Source organism: Laccaria bicolor, genomic scaffold, assembly GCF_000143565.1.
Source record: "Laccaria bicolor S238N-H82 LACBIscaffold_17 genomic scaffold, whole genome shotgun sequence".
Lineage (NCBI taxonomy): Eukaryota > Fungi > Basidiomycota > Agaricomycetes > Agaricales > Hydnangiaceae > Laccaria > Laccaria bicolor.
The window spans coordinates 613,014-629,098 of NW_001889888.1; the positions used below are offsets into that span (position 1 = coordinate 613,014).

Sequence of the window (16,085 nt, forward strand, 5' to 3'; positions counted from 1 at the left end):
TCAAACCATATAACATCGTATACTGTAATTCTTATACAATGTAACCTGGAACTGACAAGCTACAAAGACCATGTCTCCAAAACCTCTTGAATCTCCTTCATGAACGGGCCGATTTTCTTTGTCAACGCATTATAGACCCCTTCTTCCTGTCTGCCTTGAAGATATTCATCATCACTAACGGAGATGACCCTAGGTGCCAGCATTACGTTGAGCGTGCTCAGAAGATTGAGGTGCTTGGGCTGTAGGGGATTTGGACCTGGATGTCCTTCACGCTCACGGAATTGCTGTTGTCGAAGAAGATGGTGGGCATCCCGCGTCTTCTTAAACTGGGTTCGAATGCTGTTGACGGTGGCTGGAACAAGCCCTAACCAGGTCACAACTTGATCCGGATGAACAGTAACTGTGTGCCCATCGTGCTGAATGGTAGCTGGGGTGATACGGCTACCTTCGAAAAGAATACCGAGCGCCTGGCAGATTGCCGTGACCTGCCTCTCAATCAAGCAGTGTCGATACGCAGTCTGATAGATAGGATTTGACAGCCATGATGCCAGCTGTTGACGATGTGTCCCAAATCATTGTTCAAGGTACGTTCCAGGAGACACTGACGCCAATTCCAAAGCAGTAGGGGTCAAGTCAGGTTGTTCACCACTAATGGGTGCTCTGCCGCTGGCTACCAAGCGATTTTGGCACTAAAGCAATTAGTTGAAGAGAATCTAAAGTGAAAGTATCAACAAGACTATACCTCGTGATAGAAGTATAGAACATAAACTTTGACATCGTCGTTGAGCCGGAGGCGAGACAGAAGTGCAGTTCTGGCATCTGAAGGAGATAAACACCGGAGGCGGGAAGTTATGGTCAATGGAAGGAGTATGGCATCGAGTCGACCAAGTTCAATGAAGTTATGGCGATAGTTCATGAAATCTTCCGAAGCGTCAATGGGATAGTCAGCAGAGCCAACGTAGTATTGATTTGCTGGCATGAGAGCTTCAATAGTCCGTCCAGCTGGACCATTGCCATCAAGGAGAGCTTGAATAACAGCGCCCGGTTGAGGTCTGTTGGCGTGTCCCCCGTTTCCTCTCTCACAGAGAGTGGTTTGCTGTGCAGCTGCCCGAATGCCGATAAAGTAGAGGTGGCTTGGGGTCCCAGCTTCCGAAGCTGAACAACTGCTTCAGAAACTGAATCAGAGAAGATGAGGATGGTAAGATACCTTGTGACAGCGGTAACTCGACTGCTCTAGATTCAGGGGTGGACGACACAACAGAGTCAATGACGACTGGGATATGAGATAGATCAGCTCCAAGTGCTCTGTCGAACATCATGAATGAATAAAATCGTACTGGGAGGCTGCTCTGCACCGATGTCCAAAGTAGGGGTATCACTCCAAGTCATTTCAAGGTCAACAGATTGCAAGTCAGAGACCACAGGCTCTATTGAGTCGTCTTCTCCTGTGGCTGCGCGCCTCAGGTTGATAAGTCGGCATATTAATTCTGCAGCAGGATCATTTGAAAGATCTGTTTGGAAAGAAACTGGAATGTACTATGAGCAGAAGAAGCATTATTATAAAGGAGGAGTCGAGTCTTACCTTGAGACCCCGTAGCAGCAAGATTTGCCCCAAGAGGGGCGCCTAAAGTTCAATGTTCATGCGGTCACTGTGACACCGTTAAATAATATTGATTACTTACCTTCAACATCGTCTCTATTGCCTGATTCCACCTGACACTCTGCGTCTGCTATAACCCTGTTCAATAACAGCTAAATGAACTTTGGAACGTGCTACTTGCCTATGACTCTGGCTGCTTCAACCTCACTGCCAGCCCCTCCTACATCGTCGATAGCCATCATCTGGTGAGAGCCGTTTGCACCGCTCTCAGGCTGGCCTGGCGTTCCTCGTCTCACATCAGTAGCATAGGTCACTGGTTCATCTGCTTGAGGTGGTGCTCGCCTTTCACGCCTTGGTCGCCCCGGACGTTGAGCCCCGGTAGCTGCTGAACGACCTCTGGATCTTTGTTGACGAGGCATAGAGTAGAAGGAAAGATGGGGCAGGCACGCTTTTCTTTCTTGCAACATAATGTACCTTAAAAATTTCTCAAGTACTTTGGGTACGGGCTCAGGAACCAGAACAAATCGTATTGAAAGCAAATTGAAAGACGATATCAAGAAATTACAAGATATCACGCACTCTACCACTAAACAATGGTATAACTCTGATTGGTATTGAGAAGTTGGGCATGGAACCATCGTTCGAAGTCTGGAGATGAACCCGTACTATCAACTTCTGCAAGGAGTAGCGGCTCAAGATGATCGCTGAAGAAGACATCGATCTCCATGGTGCATGTGTGGAATTTGAGGGCTGAGCTCTATAGCCTTGATGAGTGGCGGCTTAAGTCATTGAGAACAACTCACCTCTTGTGAAGTTTGAGCTGCAGCATCATCGTTGTAGAAGCGGAACTGGAAATGACATGAGCTTGAGAAGCGTCACAGCGGAGAGAAACATACTGAGATTGCCCAATCCTCAGCAATTGGGAGAAGAAGAGAGTCGGAGGAAGCAACCATTAAGGCCTGTACGCGCTTCAAGGGATTGTTCAACTCCTGGGCATACTCGTCATGGGAGACGATGTCTCCACAAAGAACTTTGGGATGTCCGACTCCTTGCAAATATTTACGTACACGGATCTCAAATATACCAGCAAGAAGTTGCAGCGTTTCAGACTCTGCAGCATCACCAATGACATGAAAGCGGATATGATCAAGGACGTCAGCGACACTGCGAATCTGACGGTTGTACATGCAACCGTATATTTGAAATGCTGAAAATTTCCCAGGTTTAAACAGCTAGTAATGAGGGTTAGAAAGATATTGAATACTAAGAATGGAACGTACATCAAATAATTTGCGTGTAGTAGGGTTCTGCCTGAGCACAAGATTGAAACCATCCTTCAGTGCAAGAAACTCGGGACGGTTCCAGGGATCAGGATGACCAAGCAACAATTTAGAGAAAAGCATCTTCGTCCAGTATTCGCGATCTTGGGGGGTCTGACGATTCGATAACATGTTGGGCTATGGGCAATAAGTGGTGAGTATGCGGCTGCCACAATCCAAAAGCTTAGGATGCAAACCTGAATATCCAACACATCAATGATGAGTTGATTCACTGGATGACGTAGATCGGTTGGAAGAGGATTGGTTGGGGACAAGTCGAACCAAGGCTTGAGTTTAGTGGCAGCAACAGGGTCCATGAGATTCATTGACGCTGGCGTCTGAAGCATGCTTGACGGGCCCATAACGAGTGCTAACACAACCCAGAAGCTCACAACGGTACCTTGCCCGTAGTATAGACAGTGAAGAGCCAGCAAGAAGGCATGCGCCTTGTAACGAGCCACGCAATCATGAATAGCTGATGAGCCTGGTGAAAGACATGGGACAACATATTCAGAGTGTTCATATGGTGACCAGAATGCCGAATCTTGACTAATCAAGTGCAATGCCTGATGAATTGTAGCACGTTCAGGGCCAGGACCAAGGGCCACAGCAACAGGCATGCCACTACGGCGAACCATTGTCACGCCTCTGAAAGGACATGTCATGATGATACCTCATATAAAGAGAGAAGAACGTACACTTTGTACACCCGGAATGCAGATCTAGCAAGAAACGCGACAAGGGGGGCCTCAGCATTACAGGTGAAGATATCGGGACCTGCTGAGAATGTAGAGGTAATGGTGTCGCTTGAAGATCGCTGAATGTGAATGAGGAGGTCGATCAGGGCAACTGACATTGAGTGGATCGTTCGACCATGAATTTGAACTTGTTGACGCTCATTCTGTGGGGCCTCAACAAGCTTCATGACCTCGGCCTGCCATTTTTCAACTTCAGAAGGGAATGCAAGCCTTGGCGCATTGGCGGATGATCTACTTTCATTCTGAGGTAGAATAGCAGTTGGAAAGTCATCGTCAGATGAAACAACATCAACCCATGTAACTGTGGATGGTCGCATATGAGATCGTGATGGACCTGGTATTCTGGATGGTTGCCCAAGAGACCGTAAAACAGGCATTCTAGCTGGTGGATTGATGCGAGTTCTCGAACGTGGAGGAGAATGGGTATCCTGAATCAAATGTCAGTCAGTGACTGCAACGATGAGAATAACATATCACCTACATCAAAAATTGAGATGGAACGTGGGCGAATAAGAGAGTTTCGAGGGGGGGCTTCATCATCCTAATGGGAAGTGAGTTGAATAATTGGCTAGAGAAGCAAGTTCAACTGACGGATATTACAATAACTTCAGGAAGTTGAACAGACTCAGAAGCAGGTCGTTGTGATGGAAAGGTGACCTGGAAACCCAACCATCAAATATAGTCATCTATGAAGGTAGACGTTGCATACCTCATTTGTGGGCGTGTCAATGGCCTCAGCCCCAGGGCATAAATTTGTAAGGCACACAGGTGGGTGTCGAGGCCGTCCTGAATGAGGTAATCCTGCCGTAATTTGCTGGGCAAAGCATGGATGGTGTTGATCAAGAGCGCTCGCAGAGCTGCCTTCTCCAATCCATGATGGCTGTAGGATACCTGATACATGACCGTACCGTGGAGCTGAAGAGAACTGGTGAGCAAGCCTTGAAAAGAAAGTTCATAAGAGAAAGCACCAAGAATAACCATCATTGTCTTGCTTCCACGTTCCGGGTTTTTGAATTTTGACGTTATCCTTACGAGGTTGGTATGGTTAAAGGTATTGGCGTTCATATTAGGATGTGGCTCAATACTCCAAACCAAAGTCGCGTTTTTCAATTTTGGCTGCATTAAAACCCAGGGCCGCTGGTGGAAATGAATATCACCGGATCCTGGATTAGGATCAGAGGGGAGAACAAGGTTGTGGGAAGTGAAGTGGGCGAGAATTTGAGAGGTGAGCGGACCGTCCAGAGGCTCGTCAACCTTTCCAGGAAGAACGACATTGAAGAAGAGGTGATGACGCTTAAGGGTTTGAAGTGTTTCCATAAATTGGCCACCCGTAACTTTGAAGTCATAGGTCGGCATGTCGAAAGGCTCATACATCCCCGAGGTCTAGAATTAAAGATAAGTTATGTGCAGCACAAGAAATTTGAAAGAGTAGATTGAACATACGACATTAGGCCAGAAAAGTACTGATATAGTGCAAGGTTTTGGTGCATTAGTAGCTGAAGAAGGATAAGCGCGGATTCGAGATGAGCCAGATGGTTGGTTTTGGGGGAGGTTCCGCAGTCGGCTACTCTCACGGTTGGCAAGGGCGCTTCCAGAAGCAGGAGGAGGCATGCCAGTAAACAAGGAAATGGGGGGGGGCATCTGTGCCTGAAGAGTCGTTGTTACGGACAGAGGAGCCGGGATTGGTACAGAGGTTAAAAGAGCCGTTTGATTGGCTGGTTCACCAGAAGGAGCAATTGCGCTACAGAGACAAATTTTACTTTTATGATCGTTGATATAATCAAAATAATAATACACGTACTTGTATGCTTGATGATAGCTCCATCTCTCACCGCAAATACAAATGGCGGCTGGGCTCCAGTGACCAATGACCTGAGACGCGGGAGGTGAGTATCACATAAAGATTCAGTATACTGGACTTCCTACCATGTAAAATCCCCCACAGTTGGACGCGGGACACTCGCCTTTGCGATAAGGGAAGAGTGGATGGCTATCTGCCATGGGGAAATTTCTGTGGCTGAGCCAAGGATGCCGACAGCCTGCGCACTGCTCATCCTTGTTGTTCGGATTCTAAAAAGTGTCACCGGTTAGCAACTTCAACAGAAGTTGTGACTCGTGAGATGGCGGTCTTACTGCTCTAGGTAAGAACGCCTGTGTCACTGGGTCGACACTGGTGGCAAAAAACTCTGCACAGGGGCAGAAGATGCATGAGCGACGTGGTGGAAGGGTACTCATAGTTAAAAATGAGAATAAAAAATTATGGAGAAGAGACGTTGATTGGCGGTCAGAATGAGGGGAATGGGAAGAGACTCAAGGTCAAATTTCTTCTTCGTGTATATAACACTGGTCATGAGGACCCCCATCCTCTGTCATGGGTTCAAAATAACTTTGCAACCACAGGAACAATATCAAATCCCTGATTGTGTGGCGAGGAGAATTGGATATTGCTGATGGGGTCCTGGTACTGGGCAGGCACTAAAGTAAAGTTATTCAACAATTGTTGATGAGATCCGCAGAGAGAATATAGCAAACGAAGACTCTGTCAGATGAAATATCAAAGATTGTTGAAGATTGTTCGTTATTCCTTTGCAGATATGGATTCTAAAGAAATCAAAAAAAGTCAGAGAAAGTGAGACAAAGTTAGACAAAGTCAGAAAAAGTAAGAGAAAGCAAAGAAGGCCAAAGATTGTCGACATTTGTCAACTTTATGCAAGAACGTGGAAGAAACTCAGACATTGTTGAAGTTGAAAGATAGTTATAGATTGTCGACATTTGTTACAAAAAAAAAACATGACTAAGTTGACAATTGTTCAGAATTGTTAAAAATCTTTGACAAAAGCTGAAGATTGTCAAAGATTGTTGAAGATTGTTGACTATCAGTGACTTTTGTCAGCAATATTTCTTTAAATTTGGGTCTTTTTAAAAAAAAAACAGTTTTGTCCACAGACGGCCTTCATACTAACAGAATCGCGTCTCCTCGCTTCACACCAGCTAAAATCAATCAATTTCGAACGCGTGTACTACGATGACGACCTTATACCTCTTGCCCGTCTACTCGACGGTCTCTTTCCCTCCTTGGAAGTTGAGGGTGAATGTCAAACTTGTGGCGTGTACCAACACAGCAGGTCCAATACAAATGTTGAACAATTTGTTGTTTCTCTGTCGGGTTGCTCGGGCAAACCGTTTTCAGGTGGTTGAATGAAAGCTCTTGTTGAGAGCTTACTAGCGCTCACTGGCTAGGCAGCGACGTTTCTCCTAGAAAAATATATACGAGTAACCTGTGTTGACTTGAAAATGAGATAAGCGACAATCATTTGCATCGTCGAAATGGTCTATCGGGTTCTCGACGTCGACCCCTATCAACCCTTGAATATATACATGATCATGGGTCTTCGGTATAAGCACAGGCGTCAACATTGGTGTACACCCACTCAAATTGCTACCATATGGATATCAGTTGACCACTTCGACTAGATTACTTGTAATCTAAGTACTCTCATCACAAACCCTCGATATACAACGAACAAGATCATATTGATAACACCTCTCACTGCAACAGGCCAGAGCGGGTAATGACGAGCTCCATAGCCTTGGTACGCAAGAAAAATGGCAGCATTTCCACCTCAAGCGCTACAAGAAAAAGGTATCGATCGCCGTGATTGGAGAGTTATTGTAACGTGCTGGCTATCGCTCACGTTGCCAGCTTCGCCCTGGTGTGCCTAGGAAATTGCGCCAATCGATTTGCATTCGATTTCACTGGGTCCGCTCCCCTTTGGAAGGTAGAGCATGTAGGACAACGTGTTTGAAGGGCGATTCATACAGTTCGAACCAGATGACTAGCCGACAAGCGTGCGACGCTGGACGCAGATATCGCCTTAACTGATTGATTGAACTTACCCTTTAGTCGACATGAAATGACGACAAGTTGTCCAAAGTCACGTCCATGATAACTTGTACATAGAACACCACATTTAACAGTAGGAATCTTCTTCTTCTTTAAGTACACCTGAGACCTTTTAAACGACACCAGAATCGGCGATGGTGACCTTCTTTTTCAGTGAGCCGGATGCGGAGCCAAGCCCCTCAATGAGCTTGACGAGCGCGAAGTTCTCAACAACCTCGCCTAAGATATAGCATTCAGAGTGAGTACTCAATCGATGATAGCGTAAACTCAAATTGCGCACCGAAAACGACGTGAGCGCCGTCCAGCCACGATGTGACGACAGTGGTGATGAAGAATTGGGATCCGTTGGTGTTCTTGCCGGCGTTAGCCATGGACAAGAGACCAGGCTTGGTGTGCTTGATCTTGAAGTTCTCGTCTACAAAGAACATATATCACACATCCCTCCGCAGCCCGTAAGCGCAGAACGTACCAGCAAACTTCTCGCCATAGATCGACTTGCCACCGGTCCCGTTGCCCCTGGTGAAATCTCCGCCCTGGAGCATGAACTGAGGGATCACGCGGTGGAAGCCCGATCCCTTGTATCCATATCCATGCTCCCCCGTGGCAAGCTCGCGGAAGTTCTTCGTGGTCCTGGGGACGACATCGTCGTACAACTTGAACACGATGCGACCAGCTGGCTGGTTGTCGATGGAGATATCGAACTGCGACACAAGTTAGCCTGTTCGATGAACGCAGCGAACGCAGGGACTTACGAAAACGTTGGCCATGATAAAAAGTTGGTGGTAATAGATGATAGATAAGGATCGATGGAAATGCGCAATCTGAACAGATTGTGTCTCTTATACAGTTCGGCGAGTTCCGGTACCCACCGGAGATGATCAAGCGGAGTTCGGATCTGCTGTATCACGTTTGTCATTTGTGTGATGGCCACATATCGAGCATATCGAAATGTTACTATAAATCAAAATCGAGGCGAGATAGGGCGAGATCAAGCTCATTACATTCCTACATATGCGTCAGATTTTTCTGACATATATCTTTTCGTTTTGGGCCAACTAAAGCCGTCTTTTGCCCCACCAGCGTCATAACACAGCATGCCTCCTCAAAAGTAGGCAAAAGCACGTCTCGGCGTAAACGTCATTACACCTGTCAGCGTCGCCATGTTGATTATCGGATCGCCGTTCTTATCGTGTTGTAATTTTGGAAGGGGGGCGCACGGTGGTGAGGTTCCACTTAGTATTGGAATCTCTGAGCAATCTTTGAGTCTGGACTCTGGAGCGATGATTTGAGAGACTAAAGAAGGGATTGGCCAATGGGCAAAGCTTGAAAAATTATTAGTGTCCATCGCGAATATAGGCAGACGCAAAGAACTCACTGGCTGAAAAAAGCATGACTTAATAATACCGCAAGGTCCACAAACCACATCTGGAGAGAAATGGAGAAATATGATGTAGAGGATACTCATGTCTCCAATGGTTTTTCTGCGTGACAAATTGTATGTGGTCTATGTGAATTTATCAATGGATCGTTCCTCGCGCTATAGATTCGTGAATCGCGGAAGAAGAATCGACTTGACGCGGAACCTTGGTCATTGTCGTAGCTAGTATAAACAAAGCCTAAAACAAAAGAAATGAAAGTAACTACAAATTTTCCGGCACGTAGAACTCACCTCAATCAAAGAAAAACAAAAAAAACAAGCCCCGAACGTATGGCCAACCTGCAGAAAACACGATTTGCACAAAGGAGGGCGTTCAGATGGAAGCAAAACAAACATCACGCCTTCTCCAAGTTACAAACAGTCGAACTTTCAAATTTATTATCAGCCTGAAGGGGGATCGGATATATGCCGCCTCCGTAACAGTTGTATGACGATGAAAGATCTATCAGCCAAAGCAATGAGCTCAGCACGCAACAATGCAAATGCAACGCTGAAACTCACCCTCAGCTCGTACGTGACAGTGGCAGGTTGGTGGCCCGCTTCGCACCAGCGATAAGCCCTCGCCAGGTTAATTCTGGTTCTCAGTTCCACTGAGGTGGAGCGAGCACGATAGAGTATGTACAGGGTTTTGCTACCTATAGCTATATTTCAGTCAACAATTCTCGATACCGGAGTTTCGGAATAGATTTGCGCACGCATGATATGCAAGAAGTCAGCCGACCTTCTCATTTCATCTTCTCAGCTGCGTCGTGAGAAAAGAAATTTGAGTTCCCATATTTCATGCATCGTCATAGGCCGCCGATGATAAGCGCAATTCGCAGGATGGACCCCGTGAGGCGACTGCGCGATCTAGGTGCAAGATTTGGTTTTTCGGTAATCATTTCACGAATTTAGATTGAAATTCAGCCTTGAAAAATTTCCTTAGGTGGATATCATTGAGAACTCACGCCAGGCGTCAAAACTTGCAAACCCGAATACACTAAAACTTGGAAAACTCACCACTACCTGAGTCACGCATTCATCACCAGTCTCAGGTCGATATGCGCCACTATCTCTAGCCTGCACGGCGCTTGCATTCAACACCAAGGAACGGTACTCGCACCTGTGGACCGAGGACTCCAGAGCTTCAACGTGATATTCAAAAAGTAAACTTGAAGTCTTGAAGGCAACTTGAATGGCACTGGTGCTCCAACCGTTTCCGTGCCCAGCGTCGAAAATAAGGTGAAAGGTTGGCAGGAGAGGCGTGAAGATGAGATAGGTTAGCGCTCATTTGGCTATTGGTGATGTGATAAGTAAGTATGCCAAGAGAGAGCCTGAACATCGTTGGGTTGAACTGAAGAGCAACTGAACAGTCTGCCAGTGTATTTGTGCGTGCTTGGCCGCCCTGTCTATCCAATGATATCTTCTGCCTCTCATCTTCCTTTTCGCGCCTCCCGCTCTTCATCAATTCAGAGTTTCCTGCACTACCGCTGCAGCTCATTCTCCCAATGACGACAGTGGTCGTAACCAGTGTTTTCATAAGTGAATGCATGCAAATACCCAACAAATACCGGGCTGCACTGCCTCGCGACTACTTACAGGGTCTTGCATAAATAAGTTCAGGTGGAGAATTCACAAAATGTTGTTTGCGAGTGATTGGTTGTGGCTGCGCCGTGACACCCAGTGAAAATCAACTCCGATGAGGCCGAGTCACAGTGACTATGGTCGATTTGCGTGGCATCAATCGAGTTAGTTATATTCCAGGCGATTTGCAGCGATTTGTAAGGCTGACCCACGCGCTGCGTACATGTGTGTAATATCGATTCAAGTCTATTTGTATAGAATTCTGTCGATAAAACGACATGTTTACATCGCTTCAATTCTAGGCAATCAGAAGACCCTCGGAACTACCCGAGTCGTTTTTGACCGGGCGTGACATATCGTGATGCTTATGGGTGACACCCGTCACAAAATTACTCTCTTTGGGCACGCATCAACATGAACAAACAGCTTTTTAAAAACGTCCACCTGAACTTATTTATGCAACACACTGTAGCCTTCACTAGCACTTGTAACATCAACTGCCTCAGTCACCCACAGAAGCCCACAGTGCACCGCCCAGCTCAAGTAGTGCCGAAGTAAGGCACTTGCCTGGGTACTGGACATTGAGTTGCATCACTTCTCCCCAATCTCACTTCAAACTTCAAACTTACTTACTGTCGATTCATTGGCCACATGTCCATTGCTGGAACCAGTCTCTTTCCATTGGAGAAGGGTTATGAAGGGTCCACTTCCTTCGTCTCATGCACTGATGGATCCTACCTTGGCACGAAGACTTACTTCATACCCTCAGTTTCGATGGTCACGGAGGTCGTTGAATCCATGCTCTCCCAGTTTCAGCCACAAGAAAATGCCCATTACATTTCCATCCCAAATTCTTATCTGCTACCCAACGGCGATTCTACCATTATCAGTCATTCTCTGAATGCAGTAAACCAGTCTATTGCTCGGAATCAAGGTTTGCCGGGTCCCCGTAAAGAATATCGTATGGCTCACGGGAGAGGCTACTGCGGAACACTTCCTCACGGAGAGAGTGTCATTTATGTCATGTTCCTCGATTTCTGTGCTGGTTATATAGCCTCCGACCTTCTCGTGAGCACCTATCACGATGGGGAGCGGAAAACATGCGAATTCGTCGAAGTGTCGTCCCCCCTATCCAAGATACCTCTATAGAGGAAGCGATAATCAGGGTGGCGGTATTTGTGTGTGAACCACCGCTTCATCGCATAGTCCTCAATAACCCCCCTCCGTCCCTTGCTCAATTGGTGCACACCGTTCTTTCTGAGAATTATCCCGAAATTCCTGTTATTGCGGCTTCAGCCTCAGACGTCTCCCAGGCACTAGCCAAATATCAGTACCTGAAATCATGCCTTCAGGGCAAATCAAGGCGGCTGGCCTCTGGATTCATCATTCCTCTGCCTATCTGCATTGCCTCCCCCGCAAGTGTTGCCATGCCCCTGGGAGATCGACCTGGTCTTGTTGCATGTCCCAAAGAAAGGATCTTCACCAGTTCAGTTGACAATCAGGCTACTGCCACAGTGCGACTCTTGTTGGGCGACAACCCTCTCGCAAAGGATAATCTTAAACGGGGTGTCGTTATTTTGGAAGGATTGAAACCAATGCCAAAAGGTGTTGCTCTCATCAAAGTCTCCGTAGATATGCCCACCCTAGATGGGTTTCTCGACATGATAACGATGATGGTGGAGCAACTGGCAGACGATGAAGAAACAGCCCCTCCATTGGTGAGCAAGATGTTCATTTTCCCACATTTCTTTCGTGAGGTCGGGATGGTGGAGGAGAGGTACTCGTATGACCCAGAACTTGAACATGAGTACGATGAGGCCCAGCCAGAACTTCCACCCTGAATTTATTACACACTGTAACCATCAAAAATATCTGTATTTCCGTTTTTCAAATGGACCCTCCATATCGCACCGTTTTGTGAAGCCTCGCAATGAAATGACGGCCCACTCTGGGATGCGATCTGAACGCCAGTAGATTTGTTGGCCTAAAGTACTCAACCATGCTCTCCAGAAATACTCGGAATACTCCCCCCCCATCATCTTTGACGTTAAACGTGGATTGCTGAGACCAATGCAAAAGGGCGCTGTTGGCCGCATTCAAGTCGCGCTGCGATTTTAAGGATATGTCAAGAACAAGCAAGATCTTTATCTTCCACCACCACCGCTACAACTGCCACGGTTGCCCACCACCCACGGATGGCGATTAGCAGGTACCACTCGAACGATGAGCGCCCAGCATGTAAATTTGGTTGACCTACAAGGTGCGTTCATCTCTCTGAATTTTTACTCGATCCTCAATTTACGTGGCCCACATCTAAACGGTATTGATGGTCAGGCTGAGGGGTATTTGTTTGGCCGAAAATCAAATCCGAGGGGGACGAGTCGGAACTTCTTTCGCGAATTTCTCCTCCGGCACGGGATAATAAATAATTTATTTTCGATTAGGTTTGACCAACTCGAACTGTTTTGGAAGGTACGACGATGGAAAAGCTAGCACTTTGTCATGCTATATGCCAGCGGGCATTGGCTGGCATTAGAGAAGTTTTGTGAGAGGCCGGTGCAACTAGGACTATGGGGATTCCGGGGGGAGTTTGTGGTAGAGTCAAGAGGAGAGCGTTGCGAATGTGGCTCGGCTAGGGGAACACGGCTGCTTGTTAGGAGGCAAAGACGGTTCGTAAGAAATGAATCAGATGGCGGTGATGCGGCGAGTAAACATAGGGCCAAAGTTACGCCAGGACCTTACTATGCAAGCGGCTGGAGCGGGTGTCAACCATGATTCATCCTCAAATATACTCATTGAAAAGTAGTCAGACTGCACTTCAAGAGACAATGGCGTTACTCAATTTAAAGGAAGGTATCTATTATACATTGATGAACCTATAGGCGAAGATTGAACATCAGTGCAACAGGCCTCGGAAGCGGATGTTTTACTCACCAATTACAAACATACAGACAGCTACACGAAAGAGTAACAGGCAGAATCAGCCGAAGATGTTTGCGTCCAAAAAGGACAGAACTCACCGTCAACACAGGCCAAATCCACAGCCATATTTTCGGGAAAAACGTGTATGATCAAGAAAATCCACATATTCGTTGGGAAGTCAGTTACAACACAGGTCTGATATCTGTTCGAATCCGGGTCAATAACGCAGCAAAAAAAAACGAACACTCCAACACTCACCAAGGCATTTCAAAACCCAAAAACCTTATTCAAAAACCCCGTCCGCCCCTTCCCACTCCCCGCCCCAACCACACAATCATCCTCCCAAACAACCTTCACACTCCCATGCGAAGCCTCAACAACAACCTCGTCACCCTTCCACGCACCCCCCCTCCATCCCGAAAAATCACCGACAAAACACCGTCTCGTCCCATCCACCTCGCCAAACGTCGTCAAATTCCCACTGAGCGCGTCGGAGAACTTTATGGAGCCGTGTGTGACCTTGAGGACGAGCGGGCCGTGAAACGTCCGCGGGAGGTGCACGCGCACGTCGCCGTATGTCGATTGGACGGTCAGGTGGAAGGAGGTTGGCGGGAGGTTGAGGTTTGGGTCTGAGGGTGTGCGCTATCATTCAAATGCCATCAGCCCCCACAAAAAAAAAACGAGAAAAGAACGCACAATCTTAGCAGTAACACCCCCATGCGTCGACTTCATCCACAACTTCGCCCTCCCCCTACTAGTACTCCCCTTACTCCCCGGCACAATCCCAACATCCGCATAAACAGCCCCATGCGTCGATTCCAACCTCAGATTCTCTTCCCTCTCTGGAGAAGGACGGACCGAGGGCGGGATGTATAGCCCCGGATCGAGGAGGAAGGTTTCTTTGATGGAGTTGTGCACGCGTGAGATGGAGATGTAGTTTGTGGGTTTTATACCCATGAATTCGACGGGGTACGCATATGTGGGTTCGTTGGGCTTTGAGGTAGCGCCATGTGGGGCTTGGTCGGTGTGTTCAGGGGAAGAAGAAGAGCCAACGCTAAGCGACGCATAAGTCGGCGGAGGTTCCTAGTCAATATTCGACCCCGTCAACTCGAACCCTAGCATCGGAGGATACACGCAAAAACGTACATCAATATTCTGATCCTCAACCACCCTCCTAGCCTCGAGCGCTTCCACTAGTTTGTCGTCCGTCAATATCATCGTCTAGCTTCTGGTGGGTATTTCGTCCCAAGGTTGTGGTGGTGGGAAAGAGAGAGTGAGAGAAGAAGGACAAGAACAGGATCCGGCCAGGTGTGCGCAGTACACAAAGCAGAAAGCACAGTTCACAGTCACAGCAAGTCCTTGTGGGCCCACAGCAGCTCCAAGTGATGGTGCACAGTCGCAGCAGTCGCGCCACGATGGGGGCATTATATTATTTACATTTAGCGCCTTGAGGCGACTGTGCTTTGATTAGATTTCACGATTAGATCCCCGCATCAACCTTGGCTCAACCACGGTTGGGAAACGGAGATGTAAAAACCTCATCGATGCACATGGTATGGTATATCAAGGCTAGTGTACTATACTATACTACACAGCGGTAGCAAAAACATTTTCTTTTGTAGAGGTATCTGTACTAGAAGGTTTCGACAAGCTAATTTCTGAAGAGGATCGATCGATCTGGGGATAAGAAGAGAACGAGAAAAACAGGAAAATCAAAGGACTGTGCGTAGTTCTTCAAGCCGAGTGTAGAACTTTATCGAATCGCAAAGAAAGAGAGTAGCCGTGGTGCCGAGCCGATGCTGGGGGTAACAACAGAGAATGAAAAAGGTCGAAAAAGGAATAAAACGATAAACGATAGACACATTGTGCTTGATGTGACGACAGAAAAAGCCAGAGAGTTCGAAAACGGAGCGCCAAAGGATAGTCGCCAAAAGAAACCAACGACGGCGAGAGACCAACGAAAGCCAATGACTGCGCAACCCTCAACGCCCCCCAACATTGACGCCCCCCAACCCCTTCTTCATCCCCCCACCACCGCTCTTCAACCCCTCAATCGAAGCCAAGTAAACCTGGACACCCCTCTCCCCCCCTCCACTCGCATCAACAATACCCGCACCAAACAACCCGTCCCCCTGACTGCCCGTGAACGATCCAAAGAAGGGGGTAGCAGGGCTCAGCGTAGAAGGCGTAGACGAATACGTCAACGCAGGTGATATAATTGATGGCGATAAATTCTGCTGCTGGTCGTACCCGCCAGCGCCGTTACGAGTAGCGGCAGCAGCAGCAGTCGAAGGAGGCAATTGTTCGTACTTGTCCCCTCCTCCTCCAGCAGAGTTGACGTTGGCACCGGTATTCGTGAGCTCCTCAGACCCCCCATTAGCCATCTTCGCAACGCTCGCATGCTGTGGGGTCCTCAACACCCCAGTGCCCACAACGCCACTCATACTGTTATGCTGATAATGCCTCGTAGTAGCCCCCAGCACCGGGCCCGAACCGGTATTACGTGAATTGCGATGAGGAAGCGTAGTGGATCGGATATGATAATTATGCTGCTGTTGTTCCTGTTGTTGCTGTTGCTGTT

At 47.5% G+C, this 16,085-nt stretch overlaps 6 protein-coding genes across 6 annotated transcripts; 1 reads left to right on the top strand and 5 right to left on the bottom strand.

Annotated features, from left to right (window-relative positions):
• Positions 1-59: 59 nt before the first annotated feature.
• Positions 60-5,912, bottom strand: LACBIDRAFT_328581 (uncharacterized protein; the record flags this gene model as incomplete). The annotated part of the gene is made up of 22 exons (XM_001882650.1): positions 60-489; positions 607-689; positions 743-1,155; positions 1,208-1,273; positions 1,338-1,526; positions 1,583-1,624; positions 1,683-1,730; positions 1,809-2,057; positions 2,204-2,357; positions 2,404-2,448; positions 2,497-2,832; positions 2,881-3,057; positions 3,117-3,567; positions 3,618-4,019; positions 4,159-4,218; positions 4,278-4,334; positions 4,387-5,060; positions 5,121-5,140; positions 5,252-5,392; positions 5,479-5,549; positions 5,725-5,747; positions 5,811-5,912. 22 exons carry the CDS (start codon positions 5,910-5,912, stop codon positions 60-62), a joined length of 4,233 nt encoding a protein of 1,410 aa, XP_001882685.1.
• A 1,555-nt stretch (positions 5,913-7,467) lies between these two features.
• On the bottom strand, positions 7,468-8,369 carry LACBIDRAFT_294609 (uncharacterized protein). The gene is made up of 4 exons (XM_001882651.1): positions 8,334-8,369; positions 8,051-8,282; positions 7,862-7,996; positions 7,468-7,800 (listed from the first exon to the last, which is right to left on the bottom strand). The coding sequence occupies exons 1-4, from the start codon at positions 8,346-8,348 to the stop codon at positions 7,694-7,696; spliced, it is 489 nt and encodes a 162-aa protein (XP_001882686.1). The 5' UTR covers positions 8,349-8,369; the 3' UTR covers positions 7,468-7,693.
• A 729-nt stretch (positions 8,370-9,098) lies between these two features.
• On the bottom strand, positions 9,099-9,355 carry LACBIDRAFT_299746 (uncharacterized protein; the record flags this gene model as incomplete). Its single annotated transcript, XM_001882652.1, has 2 exons — positions 9,099-9,197; positions 9,251-9,355. The coding sequence occupies 2 exons, from the start codon at positions 9,353-9,355 to the stop codon at positions 9,099-9,101; spliced, it is 204 nt and encodes a 67-aa protein (XP_001882687.1).
• A 245-nt stretch (positions 9,356-9,600) lies between these two features.
• On the bottom strand, positions 9,601-11,241 carry LACBIDRAFT_328584 (uncharacterized protein; the record flags this gene model as incomplete). The annotated part of the gene is made up of 6 exons (XM_001882653.1): positions 9,601-9,654; positions 10,019-10,121; positions 10,213-10,589; positions 10,806-10,828; positions 11,050-11,156; positions 11,216-11,241. 6 exons carry the CDS (start codon positions 11,239-11,241, stop codon positions 9,601-9,603), a joined length of 690 nt encoding a protein of 229 aa, XP_001882688.1.
• A 441-nt stretch (positions 11,242-11,682) lies between these two features.
• LACBIDRAFT_328585 (uncharacterized protein) lies at positions 11,683-12,423 on the top strand (the record flags this gene model as incomplete). The annotated part of the gene is made up of 1 exon (XM_001882493.1): positions 11,683-12,423. The coding sequence occupies one exon, from the start codon at positions 11,683-11,685 to the stop codon at positions 12,421-12,423; it is 741 nt and encodes a 246-aa protein (XP_001882528.1).
• Positions 12,424-13,267: 844 nt separating this feature from the next.
• LACBIDRAFT_294611 (uncharacterized protein) lies at positions 13,268-14,094 on the bottom strand (the record flags this gene model as incomplete). Its single annotated transcript, XM_001882654.1, has 4 exons — positions 13,268-13,335; positions 13,517-13,537; positions 13,603-13,706; positions 13,763-14,094. A coding segment is annotated over one exon (321 nt), but the record flags the coding sequence as incomplete, so codon positions are not given.
• Positions 14,095-16,085: the final 1,991 nt, after the last annotated feature.

Coding starts and splice junctions, on each gene's coding strand:
- LACBIDRAFT_294609 (XM_001882651.1), bottom strand. Junction 7,997..8,050: donor CTATGGCGAGAAGTTTGCTG/GTACGTTCTGCG, acceptor TGTTCTTTGTAG/ACGAGAACTTCAAGATCAAG. Junction 7,801..7,861: donor CGGCGCTCACGTCGTTTTCG/GTGCGCAATTTG, acceptor GCTATATCTTAG/GCGAGGTTGTTGAGAACTTC.